Here is a 13664-nt window from a genome sequence, read left to right on the forward strand (position 1 = left end):
CTACCTGTCCAGGTGCAGCTGATCTCCGCGGCGGAGTGTTTTTCTTTTCTCTTTTTCCCCCAGTCACCGGGACCTGTCAGCGGGACATCGGGCCGGTGTTTCACATCCCTCCATCGGCCGAACCATGCCAGCGGTACTGATGGTCATAAAGTCGCGTTCGCAGCAGTAATATGCCTAGGATTTCTCCTCAATCACTTGTGTTTAGTAAACTGCAGGAGCATTTCATGAGGTCGCTGGGTTTCCTGACGTGGTTGGTGACACGTGCGTCTGCAGCCTCCATCCACCGGGATGACGCTTATCAATCACTAAAACTATCAATCTATCAATGTGCAGATATTTAATGTTGCCGCCCTCTCCCTGTTCAACGTGGTAATGTCGGTAAAATCCCTCTTCTTGGCCGTCTTCCGTGTCTCCATGTCGTAAAAGGGGCAGGGCGACGCCTCTAAAGCAGGAATATATCGGGGCGTGACATTTAAATTACGCTCGTTTTCAGCCGCCGGATTTATCACCACCACGCCGGTTCTACGCCGAAATCAGCAGCGTACACACTTTTAGTAAAAATCACACGTGACACTTGCCGTGCACTGATATTTACACCAGAATCTTCACCAGATCCTGCGCAAGTTTGATAAATGAGGGCCAAAGTAACCAGTTTAGTTAAGTTTAGTTTAGTATGTTTATTTCGGTCTCATAAAAACAAATACAATAGACAAATATAAAGGTATAAATACAAAACAAAACAAATCAGAACAAAAACACAACAAGCAAATCAATTTTCTTTGACCGAAAAGGTGTAGGCTGAAGCATCAGCTTATTTTGCCTACCCTTCTTAAATTAACATTTTTCGTTCACTCAATTTAAAACATTTTTTACAGAGCAACAACAAAAAGAAAGAAAAACCCTGCATATTCTACATACAGCAGTTTATAAGCACACTGGTATTTATAAATCAGTTTTATATTTATTAATAATATTATTTTTGAATAACTTTTTGAATCTGTTAAGTGTGTTGCACAGTTTGATTTCTAATTCTAGATTATTCCATTGATTGACTCCTGTAATTGATATACATCTTTGTTTCACATTTGTTCGTACTTTTGCTTTTGTATACACATGAGTCCCTCTTAGTTCATATCTACTGGTTCGGGTCTGAAACATCCTCTGGACACCATCTGGAAGCATATTATTATTTACTTTATACATAATTTGAGCAGTTTTATAGTCCACAAGATCATTAAATTTCAAGATCTGTAGGTTTATGAAAAATTTGTTTGTTGAGTCTCGATAATCGGCCCTGTTGATTATCCTTATTGCTCTCTTTTGTAATATGAAAATTGGTTTTGTAATTGTTTTATACGCATGCCCCCAGACCTCTATGCAATAAGTAATGTATGGCTCAACAAATGTTCGATACAATAAATGTAATGAGCATTTGTTGAGGATGTATTTTGTTTTATTTAATATTGCAATAGATTTTGATATTTTGTTCTTTATATGATTTATATGTGGTTTCCAACTTAGTTTGTCATCCAAAATAACTCCTAAAAATGTATTTATATTAACTCTTTCTATTTCAATATTATTTATCATAATTTGTATTTGATCTAAATTTTTTCGGTATCCAAATACTATATATTTAGTTTTATTTAAATTTAGTGAGAGCTTATTAATGTCAAACCATCTTTTTATCGTTCCTAGTTCTCTCTCCACTGTGTCCAGAAGGTGCCTCAGATCTTTACCAGAGCAAAGTAAATTGGTGTCATCAGCGAGCAAAACAAAATGTAATAACTTGGACACATTACAAATATCATTAATGTACATAATAAATAATTTTGGACCCAGCACAGAACCTTGTGGGACTCCACATGTGATCCTCAACAAGTCAGATTTTTCATTATTTAATTGCACATATTGTTTTCTATTGTCTAAATAATTTTTTAACCATGTATATGCTATGCCCCTGATCCCATATCTTTCCAGCTTCCTCATTAACAAATTATGATCAATGGTGTCAAATGCTTTTCGTAAGTCCATGAACACACCTACTGTGTATTCCTTTTTGTCTATTGCTGATGATATTTTTTCTGTAAGTTCCATTACAGCCATTGAGGTGGATCGATTGGATCTGAACCCATATTGATGTTCACTTAGTAAGTTTTGTGTTTCTATGAAATGATCGAGTCTATGGATGAGTAATTTTTCTAAGATTTTTGAAAACTGTGGAAGTAGAGAAATTGGTCTGTAATTTTCAAATTGATGTTTATTTCCATTTTTGTATATTGGAATGACTTTTGCTATTTTCATTTGGTTGGGAAATATACCGGTTTGGAATGACTGGTTGCAGATATGGGTCAGAGGTCTAGCTATACTATCTATAATAGGGCTGCCACGATTAGTCGACTAGTCACGACTACGTCGACTATTAAAATCGTCGACAACTAATTTAATAGTCGATGCGTCGTTGTTTTGTTTTTTTAAATTTTGTTTTTCTCTCAAAACTGCTGCCGCACCTTCCACACACGCACCCGCCGCCGCAGCCGCCCACCACACACACACACTGCACTCACTCACTCAAGGTGAGTTTACAGGTGGTCTCTCTCTTTTCTCTCTCTACCTGTCTTGTCCCTCATCAAGCGGCACCGGTGTAACCCCCCCGCCGCCACCGCCACCGCTCCGCTCTCCCTCTCTCTCTCTCTCTCTCTCTCTCTCTCTCTCTGTCGTTTTAAATGAGAAGCGCTACTAGGAGCGGTACTAGGAGCGGTACCGCCGCTCCATCGTTTTAAATCACGGACTGAAAAACAGCCGTTCGTCATTTAAAATAAAATCGCGGACTAGACTCGGTGTTGGAGAATATTGGAACGTTACCGCGTCCGGTCACAGCGTCCTGGTCACGTAATGAGCGCTCATCTTAACGAGGAAGTCTTCTCTCCCGGCGTAAAACTGCGTCAATATTTTCCGGTAGCTTCTCATCACAGTCTGCACCTTGCAGAGTTTGAGCTGCACCTCAGTTTCACTTGTTTTCAATAGACAGTTTCACACAGAACTTTCTGTTGAGTCTTTCTATGTTTATCCTTCTGTGACAGTAAAAAGGGAACATTTAATTTTTTTCAGACAAGACGATTGTCTTATAAACTATTCGATTTTTTTTAACAGAACGACTATTATTTACACTGAGCAAGTTATATTTGAATGATAAGCCTACCAAAACTTTATTATTGTGAATAATTCCTTAGTTTCAGGTGTCTACCTCATTTTATTTAAATGTAGCTATGTTTAATGCCAAAGACAAATTAAGTAAAGAAAAACCTAAAAAACCTTTAAGTTTTTATTTTGGTGTTGTTGCCTTATCCTTATTTTACTCAGCTGTTTGCACTTTATGCTACAGTTAAAGCTGCATATTTCATTAAATGTTTAATGAACTATCATCTTAATTGTCTTTATTTTTAGTTAGCATATACCTTAAACACTTCAAGCTGAAAGCTAATGATGGAATATAAGAGCAGCTGCATGCTGGTGCGATAATCTGTATGTTTTGCATTCAATTTACGTATGATCCGATTAGTCGACTAATCGGAAAAAATAGTCGGTGACTAGTCGACTATCAAAATAATCGTTTGTGGCAGCCCTAATCTATAATATATTTTACTAATGCCATATCAACATCAATACAGTCAGTAGATTTTTTATTCTTAAATGTTTTTACCACACTAAAGCTAATAATGTGCAAAGTAACAAGAAACAACTATGGAAAAAATGGTTGGCCGAGAGAATGGTGGCCCTGGAATCCTCTCCTTAAATACCCTCCCAGGCAATCAGACCCAATCCTGTGCACCTGGATTGGACCCGACCTGAAAGGCAAAAATGAGAAAAGCACCAAGGCACCAGGGAAACAGCGCCTCCCCCACCACACAGGAGGAGGACAGCTATTCCCAATACAGAAATACATAACAGTGCTCAAAAATCGATTCTCAAATGAAAATATCGATACTTTTGATACTTCATACTTGTGGTAATGTATATCATTAACAGGAACATGGTGGAAAGTAACTAAACTATTGAGACCTTGTACAGTATGCAGTTTTTAGGAACTACTTTTTCTTCCGCCTGGGTAAGTGCGTAATGTGTAACCCGCTGCTCACTCAACAGTCTGTCTTGTCTCAGTCTGTGTTGAGTCAATGGCATCTGTGGGAAAATTATAAATAATATTTTGGTTTAATGGTTTTATTATTTTACAATATGTTATTTTTTTAGTGTTTGAAACACCATTTTCACATATTTTGTATGATTGTGTGAGTCCTCTGTTTTTTCTGTTGTTGTACTATTAGCTTGGCTATATTGTAAACGAGGCAGCTACCTCAATATACTTCAGAGTTTAAAATAAATAGATACATATGTTACTCTGATGTCTTGTATCCTTAGGAAGCTATGACTTGAAATACACTACTTTTTTTTTTTGATTTACCAGGCACATTAGGTATATTTGCACAAAGTATCGGTATCGGATCGGTATCGCCGATACCAGCCTGAATTTTACTCAGTATCGGATTGGAAAGCAAAGTTGCGGTATCGAACATCACTAATAGTGTAGTAAAGTAGTGTAGTTTTAGTTACCAATATTTTTAGTGTAATGCGTTACTTTACTTTGTTACCCGAAAAAGTAATGTCGTTACAGTAATCCGTTACTTTGTAACTCGTTACCCCCAACACTGAACTTGACACATGCAACAAGACTTTGCTTTGCTCGAGCCAGTTGCTACATTTATGTGCTACCCATTTGAGGAAGATGTTGAAGTGGATTCTCTTGCATCCAAGATTGCAACACTGTTTCATCTGAACTCATCCTTTTCTCACTTTGTTCCACTGGTGTGAAACAGTGGAACAAACTAAATGATGAGGTTAAAAAAATCAAGAAACTTGAAAAAGTTTTAAAAAACTTTAAAAAAGAAATACAAAACTCTATTCTAGACAATTATAAATTGATTTAAATCCAGAGAGGGTTTAACGTTATTCTGGACTGGCTGTCTGGAGTCCAGACCGCAGCTCTGCTGTTGTATCACGTATGCTAAGAAAGAAAAATTGTGATGAAATTAATGTATTCTGAATGGTAATTGGGGTGGGACCTGATAAGCTTTCTGCTTCTCCCGTTTTGCCTTTCGGTCATGTTGCTTGTATTGTGTAACTGAAATTGTGTGTGATGAAGTCTGATTCAATTAACATGTCTGAAATAAATAAAAGTGGAGAATGGGATTTTGATACTAAAATATGCTACTCCATTGACTTGTTATTTTTCAGCTCCACTTATTTATGCGAGTCAGCATTTTCACACATGAAGATTATTAAGTCCAACTACCGCTCCACCATGACTGATGATCATTTGGAAGCCTGCCTGAGACTGGCTACCAGCAGCTAGCCTACTGTCTGGACTATGCAACCCTGCCTGAACTGATTCAGTGCAGGTCATTAGAGTAGTAAGGTAATGACCAAAAATGTCTGGACATTTATTGTGCCATATGGGTTCACGCAGTTATGAAAGGTACACCAATATGTATATTTGGTTTGTGCATGGTTATTGTGATGTTAAAGGTCCAGTGTGTAAATGGGGGGGAAACCATGACACTTAGCATTCAGATTCTACATTGGAGAGCTCACTGGCTCACCCACGCTCATCCCTCCCATCAGCAAAGTGACGGTGGCCTCCGTGGACAAACACATGTGCAAACTAACCGTTAATTGATAACAATAACTTTGATCGATGGTTATTTCTTTCATTAGCTCCCTATGTCTCAAATCATATGGGCATGTCGTGCAGACTTCCACTCGTGCCTCCAGTCATATTTTGCAGCAAAAAGTAAGCAATATTTGATTTTTGCTCATAAAAAGCAAAATAAATTGCACTATAAAGAACAAATAAAAAAAAATAAAAAAACTTTTAGCATTTTATTTTGTCTTTTTATACTGCAGTTTCACAGTGATTCAACAGTAAACATCCTGAAAACGTACCTGCTGACTCTGTGTTTATTGAAGAACCCTGTTAGCTAGCTATCTGCCAACTTAGAGGACACCTACACAAACTAACAAGTTCCAATGGTCATCACAATGATCTTCTAATGTTGCATCCAGGGTTCAAACTTAAAGCAGAAGTAAGTGGTCCGGTCGTTTTGGCAAATGCTGCGTTCCAGGCAGGCTTTTGAAATCGTAAATTACAGCTTCAAGTCACAACTTACGACTTTGTAGCGTTCCAGGCAACCCACTCGTGTTTTTCCGACCTGTTTTACCGGTGAAAGTCACTATAACGGCCACTCGTAACTTCCGACCGGTGAACTCGTACCAGATCGAACTGGTACCACTTCACGGTCGGAAAAATACGAGTTTCCTTGAACGCACCATAACAGTCCTCGTCGCTACGTCACCACATTCACGGCGTTCCTTGGCTGCACACACAGCCCTGCATGCCGTTCTCTCTCCTCATTGGATAAAAACTGTAGGATACGATAAATGTTTTCTCTTCGGCTCAGAGCAGAGCAGAGGGACTGAGAGACCCGTGTTTCAGTCCAAACACTCTATGTAAGTGATTGCTGTCGGAAGATATAACTATTTAAGATTTATATTAACACAAATATATCACTTACTTCTGCTTTAACTTTTTTGCTCACTGGCCAACTAGCTAGTGAGCTTTCAAAATCTACTGGCCAGAAAGATTTTTTACTGGCCAAAAATTATGTATAGCTGTTTTGTATACTTTTCATAGTGTTGAACTGTTATAATACACTCATAAGCATTTTTAACACATATCATAGCTATTTGCATATTTTTGTGTGGAATAAAGGAGTCAAGTTTGCCTTTTTTCCCTAAAAGGTTTATTTTAGGGATGCACATGGTTAACCGTTTAACCATTAACCTATACTGTAACAAGAACTTGACCGAATAATACTATCAGTTATTTATATATATTTATTTATTAGCTCCTTATGTCGTCAACTCATGGGGGCGTGTCGACATGTGCAGACTTCCACTGCCTTCAGTCATATTATTTAGTAGTTAAAAGTTTCACAGGAGGACTGACACTGTGCACCATGAAGGAAGATCAGACAATAAATGTGCCTACACGGACATAGATGTGCATCACCTGTAATAACGGCGCTGCAATAAAAAAAATTTAAAAAAGACGTTGCAGCTCTCCTGCAGCTCCACAGAGGAGCTGTCAGAGGAGCACGATCAGCTGAGACAGAACACAATGGATGTGGCATTGATCAGATATCGCAGCGCACATGTTTATTTAACGGCAAAAAAAAACATCGCTCCAATTTTTTTTTTTTGCCGTTAAATAAACATGTGCGCTGCGATATCTGATCAATGCCACATCCATTGTGCTCTGTCTCAGCTGATCGCGCTCATATGGAACTTTTCTTATTGAAAGTGCAGCCAAACACCAGACTGAAGAGAGAGGAATACACACCGTTGTAATCAGTCACAAATCATTGCTATAGCTACGGCATGTTGTGAGCTTTAAGATCTGCACGACACCGGCTCACAACCCAGGCGTCACAGCCGGGTCGGGAGGGACAGTAACAACAACAAAGTAGTTGGATTTTTTTCACTCCCCAGAGTGGCCAGTCAGCCGGCTTCCTTTACTCGCCAAAGCATCAAAGTTAGTCGCCACTGGCGACTGGCGACCGCTAATTTTGAACCCTGGTTGCATCATACTTCACCAAAGGTAAAAAAATAAATAACTGATTCCCCTAAAGATGCAATCATGTACGTATATAAACACTGCAACAGAGGGCTGGATCAGAGCTGATGAACAGTATTTGCTGTGCATGGGAGCGTGCAATAAAGAAATGCAAGACTGAAATCAAGTGGGTATTGCTGATCTACAAGACGTTTCTTCTTTCAAACTTTTTATCTGGTTCTCTCAGAGTGTTTGTAGTTTAAAAGTTAAAACATTTGTGAAGAACATTTATCTCTTCAGCCTTCAATGTTGTTGCCTTCATTTGTTGAACCTGCTAAAGTGATACTTTTGTGATTGTAAGGAGGTAACTCAACATACAATCAGAATAGGATACACAGAACATACTGTCAGTGGAGGGGGTTAGATATGCATGTTTTGTTTTGGCAGAAACTATATACTGTGCAATTGATCTGCCTCTTGAGCTTGATGTTTTAATTCAGAAACTGTTTGTTAACAGATTTCATGACATTAACTGTTGAATTAACGTCACTGGTTTGATCTTTTAGGTTGATGGAAAACTACACCTACAACAGCTTCATCCTCCAGCTGGAGGGGTTAAATGTCGCAAAGGATTCAAAACAGGCAGTGTTTTTTTCCCTTTTATTTTCCTATGTGTTTATAATCATTACAAATGTAGGCATCACTGTTCTGATTTTCATGGACAAAAACCTTCATCAGCCAATGTATCTGCTTTTCTGCAACCTGCCACTAAGTGACATCCTGGGAAACTGTATTTTTTTTCCTCGTTTGCTCATAGACATGCTGCGTCCTTCCTCTGAACGTCTCATCAGTTACTATGAGTGTGTGGTCCAAGCTTTCACCACACACATGTTCGGTACCACCACTCACACTGTGCTTATGATTATGGCTTTTGACAGATATGTAGCCATCTGTAATCCTCTGCGTTATACCTCCATAATGACCAACAAGATGGTGATCAAGCTGACGGTTTCTGCCTGGGGAGTGGCCTTTGTTCTGGTCGGGATTCTGCTGGGTCTGACCATAAGACTGAACCGGTGCAGGACTCTGATCAGAAGCTTTTACTGTGACAATGCTGCACTCTTTAAACTTTCCTGTGAGAGTGTGTTTATCAATAACATCTATGGAATTGCTTTCACTGTGGGCCTGTTCACAGCCTCTATAGGCAGCATTGTCCTCACCTACTCTAAGATTACAGTAGTCTGTCTGACCAGTAAGAACAAGTCTCTGAACAGTAAAGCCTTGAAGACATGCAGCACTCATCTGCTTGTGTATCTAATCATGGTGATCAATGGAATCTCCATCATTACTCTTCATCGCTTCCCTCAGTTCTTGAGCTACAGAAAGCTTTGTACCATTTTGTTTCATATCGTCCCTTGTAGCCTAAACCCTGTCATTTATGGTGTGCAGTCTAAAGAAATAAGAAAATTCCTGTCTAGGTTGTTTGAGTTCAAGAGGCTTCTGCCATCATTAAAAAAATAGTTTCCAAGATGTATTTGTAACTTAATTAACACAAAGAACTTAAAATGTATACAAATTATGCCTAGAAGGTTTGAAGGAGTAATATATTATTAGAGAAGGGCAGGGTAATACCATGGTAATTATTTATAGGATACCTGGTAATGGCTTTGCAGTAACAATTATGATACTGGTAATAAGGTGTATTTTTAAAAATAAAGGAGCAAATCCTTTATATTTTAGCAACCATTGTGGAGCCAATTTTTAGTCCAGAAATTTCTGGCCCAACACTTGCAAAACAATTTTGCTGCGGAGGAAACTGGATAAACGAAAAAACAGTGATTGACACTGTCAACATCCAATTGGTTATACTGTGACAACATGAGATGAGCATAAATGGCACATTTTTGCAGGAGGAATAGATCTTGCTCTCCAGTTCTTCTCCTGGTTGCATTTCCAACAGTCCACCTTATTTAATGATTTCAGTTTTTCACATTTTAATATGCATATACATTGAGTTCATGTAAGTGAAACATGCTAATTTGAAGACATTAATGTTAATAATCTACACATCAATGTTGTTTTCTTTTACCTGTCAAACCTGTTCTCAATCAAATCTATAAACTAATGTCAAGTAGATTTATCTGTCTACCTACATTTCATAAGCTTCTGAACATTTGGATGTAACCTAATTTCACTTTTTTGTGTGCATGAATAGGGGTAAATTCTGAGAATTAGGATATAAGACTAAACAAATTATAATTGACATGACATTTTGCATTCTGATGGATTTTCCTACAGGTTATCCCATGACAACTTCCAGCAAGTATTAATGTCACATAAGAACAACAATGTCATAGTACTGTTCTCACTATTATCATGATGTAAATGAAGCACATAAAATATATATATATTTCAAAATATGTGGAATTATATCCAGTAAAACCCAACAATTATATGAACATTATTCATCATTAAATTATTATCACAGTTACAATTACCAGTAAATAATGTGAAAATTCCTTTCATTGTCAATTCTAAACATTTATCCATTTTAAGATAATACTGTAGTGAGCATCATTGCATTTGAAGTTTCTGTGCAATAATCCTGAATAAGAGTACTAAGTTCTCTGTTTCACTTTGCTTTTATGGGGCTATGTCACCCTCTTTTTATTTTTTTTCTTTAGCTTGCAGCTTGCGCTCCTGGCTGGTCTAGTTCTCTGTGTTGTGTATGTGGGTGGTAGAGTCATGTGGGAGATCTAAATGTTTCACACTTCTGGATTGTGGCTTTATGGCAAAATTGTGCTTTTGCAGCAAAATACACTCCTATCTCATTACCTGTTGAAGAAGATTAATAAAATAAAAATAAGTGTTCTGTTAATCATTAGCAACATGGCCTGCTGTTTTGTTAGTCTTAATCAAACTAACATGGCATCCACTTGCAATCACAAACTGCTCTAGTAAAATGAAAAATATGAATAATACTGCCATGCCCACAAGAATAATAGTATGACAGTTAAATAAAATAGAAATATGATTACCACCTTTTAACTTTGGTCATCTCAAGGCCATAAGTCTTAGTCCAGTTGACTAACACAAGGCAAATAAACCAAAACAAAGGAATTGTAGTAGAATGAGCTGCTAACTACAATCATTTGAAACATTTAAAAGTACAATCTTTAGAATTTTCCTAAAAGACAAAAGAAAATCCTGCTTCATCATCTATGGGCTTCTTCTCATGTGTGGTGGTGACTGTGTCTGCAGAGCTTCCCTAAGTCATTACCATTCCTTTGTTGTATCATACAAAGTTATTGCCTGATTTATCAATAAAGCCTTTAACCACTTTTCTAGAACTAGAAAGACACACATTATGATGAACTGTGTGTGACTTTCCCAAAGAGGTTTGTTGGGACGTGAGCTGGATGTCTCCACTCATGCTTTGGTGGTTCCCAGTCATGGTGAAAACACAGGTGAACATGTATTAATTATCACCAACACACTAGACCAGTGATTCTACTAATGGTACACGGGGTCCCTCTAGTGGTACGCAAAAGAATCACTGAATTAAATACAAGTAAAATAAAATAAATTTAAAGCATAAAATACTATCAAACATAATAGAACGGATGAAAATATCTTATCAACCAATGGGAAGAAAATGAAAGGAGACACCAATTAAGTTAAGACTTTTAAGAAGTTTGCAAGTGCTTCTGGGTAGCTGTATGTAGCGTTTGAAACTGCCGCTGACATCAACCGTTTTCCACGGTAGCTGGTACAAATTGTGTATAGTGGCTGACAATTATAGATATAATATCAGGGTTTTTCCTGCATAGACAGGGGCGGGTCTTCCATGGTGGCACAGGGGGGCACCCACCCCCCCTAAAATCTGATTGGCCACCCTGTGTGCCGAAGAGTCAGTGTTATTTGTTTTGTATTCTCTGGCTTTTTTTTTTTTAAAGGACCGCTTGAGTGAGGCAGGGAGAGGGAGAAAAAGTGAGAGGGGGGATTGACACACAGCATAGAGGCCGCTGGGTGGATACAAATCAGCAGTCCTGAAATGTGTGTTTCTGTTCTATAACACACATTCTACATCCTGGACGCAACGTCTTTCCACACACGGGCTTCTTTCACCTTTGAAATGGGGCAGGGCTCCATGGGAAACAGTAGAAAAACAGAGGGAGAATCTTTGTCTGACAAGAAGAACAAGCGCACCGGTATGGGGCAACCGGATCGTCCCATCGATTGGGGGGGGTTGATCAGACCATGTGTGTTTCGCTTTTACCGCGCACTGCTGTCATGCATGCACGCTTCTCTCTCTCTCTCTCTCTCTCTCTCTCTCTCTCTCTCTCTCTCTCTCTGTGTGTGAACGCCAATAACAGAGAAACAACGCTATGCGGAGATCAATGAACGGAACGATATTGCGTTGGTCGAGCCAAAAGCCAAAAAATCTATTCTTGAACGTATGGGAAACACTGTGATTGCCATAATTTTTCAGAGAGAGGTAATTTTCACAATTTTCCTGCATAACATTTGGGAAGGCTTCACCCCTCAGCCGCCCATGCAGATAGGACTACACAAATATACACATGGTAACATCGTATATGATAAATAACGTTATCCAGCGCTCAATGGATTGATTTCCCGCCGGCTTCGTTGAAAACAAATGCACATGGCCAAAAGGAGGGTTAGCAAAACAGAGGAGACCGGACTTATAGGGCCCTATTTTCCTGGCGCAACTCAGGGGGGCGCAGCGAGGCGAGCCCTGGCGCAGCTGGCGCAGTGGCATTTTCCTCCAGTGCAACAAGGTGCGCAGCGGATTCGGTAAATTGGCAGACTGCTGTGCGCCGAGATGGGAGTGGTCGCGCAGCAGGGGGAGATGTCGACAGATTCACCGTGGCGCAGTGACAATTTGTTGCAGATAGACCGCGCGGCGAGTGCGCCGAAAGCTCGCCAGCTCCAACCTGGTCTAATCTCAGCACAAGGCGCAGCGCAGCCAGCGGACTGGTATTTTGACTGTCCAGCGCGCAGTGAGCCCACGTCACCAAGACCTCACCGGCAGGTTTCCACAGTTCCAGGCACATTTAAATGCAATTAATAATAATAATAATAATAATAATAATCACAATAACCCCTATTTATTGTATCTGAATCAGCACATACACGTATATCTATATAGATTGTCCCGTCACACTGATGACAGATCAAAGGCTGTTGGCTTGGGTAATGGAAAAACTCAGCCTGACTGAATTAACACAGATGAAACCAGGGAGGGACAAAAAAGCAGCCGTGGATGTCCCAAGAGCAGGTGTGGACACTACACACTGTGCCGTTGCGATGATCAGCTATTTATTTATTTATTTATTTACTTATTGATTTATTAGGGGCCAGCGCCGCATCGTCACGCGACCATAACAAATAAAACTGAAAACAAATAAACTATCATCTCTCACAGCAAACCACAACAGCCTCGGCATCAGATAGTGAGCAGATATTCACATCTCCCATCTCAGGTAAATTCTAAAGAAAAAAGAAAAAGAGAGACGCTCCGTGATGCCTCCTTTACGCACAGCTGTTTGTTTATGTTGTGATCTGTGCACACGGGTTTAAATATAGGTTACTAAATATGAGTGTCTTTATTAATGGAAAAGGTGTGTGTGTGTTTTGTTTTTTGTTTTTTTTTACTGGGCAACAGCTCTCAATATGTCAGAGCAAACCTGGATAACATCATAACCTCCTCCCTCCCAGACTACTTTTGCATCATCAGCCCCTGAGGTCTGTTCGCGCGACCGGACACTGCGAGCTTGGACCGGACCAGAACATCAGTTTCCTCCCTTCTCACTTGCTGTGAGAGATGATAGTTTATTTGTTTTCAGTTTTATTTGTTATGGTCGCGTGACGATGCGGCTCAATAAATCAATAAGTAAATAAATAAATGAAGAGTTCATTTGCAAAAGCAGATAACTCCGTTTTTTTTTAAATTCTAGAATCTTCATTTTTT

At 39.1% G+C, this 13664-nt stretch overlaps 1 protein-coding gene across 1 annotated transcript; it reads left to right on the forward strand.

The window, feature by feature from the left end:
- The first annotated feature begins 8209 nt into the window (after window positions 1-8209).
- On the forward strand, window positions 8210-9190 carry LOC146975054 (olfactory receptor 8G17-like). The gene has a single exon (XM_085796914.1). It carries the CDS (start codon window positions 8240-8242, stop codon window positions 9188-9190), a length of 951 nt encoding a protein of 316 aa, XP_085653040.1. The 5' UTR covers window positions 8210-8239.
- The last annotated feature ends 4474 nt before the right edge of the window (window positions 9191-13664 follow it).

This window comes from Trachurus japonicus, chromosome 14 (assembly GCF_045865225.1).
Source record: "Trachurus japonicus isolate A0001 chromosome 14, Traja_1.0".
Taxonomy (NCBI): Eukaryota; Metazoa; Chordata; class Actinopteri; order Carangiformes; family Carangidae; genus Trachurus; species Trachurus japonicus.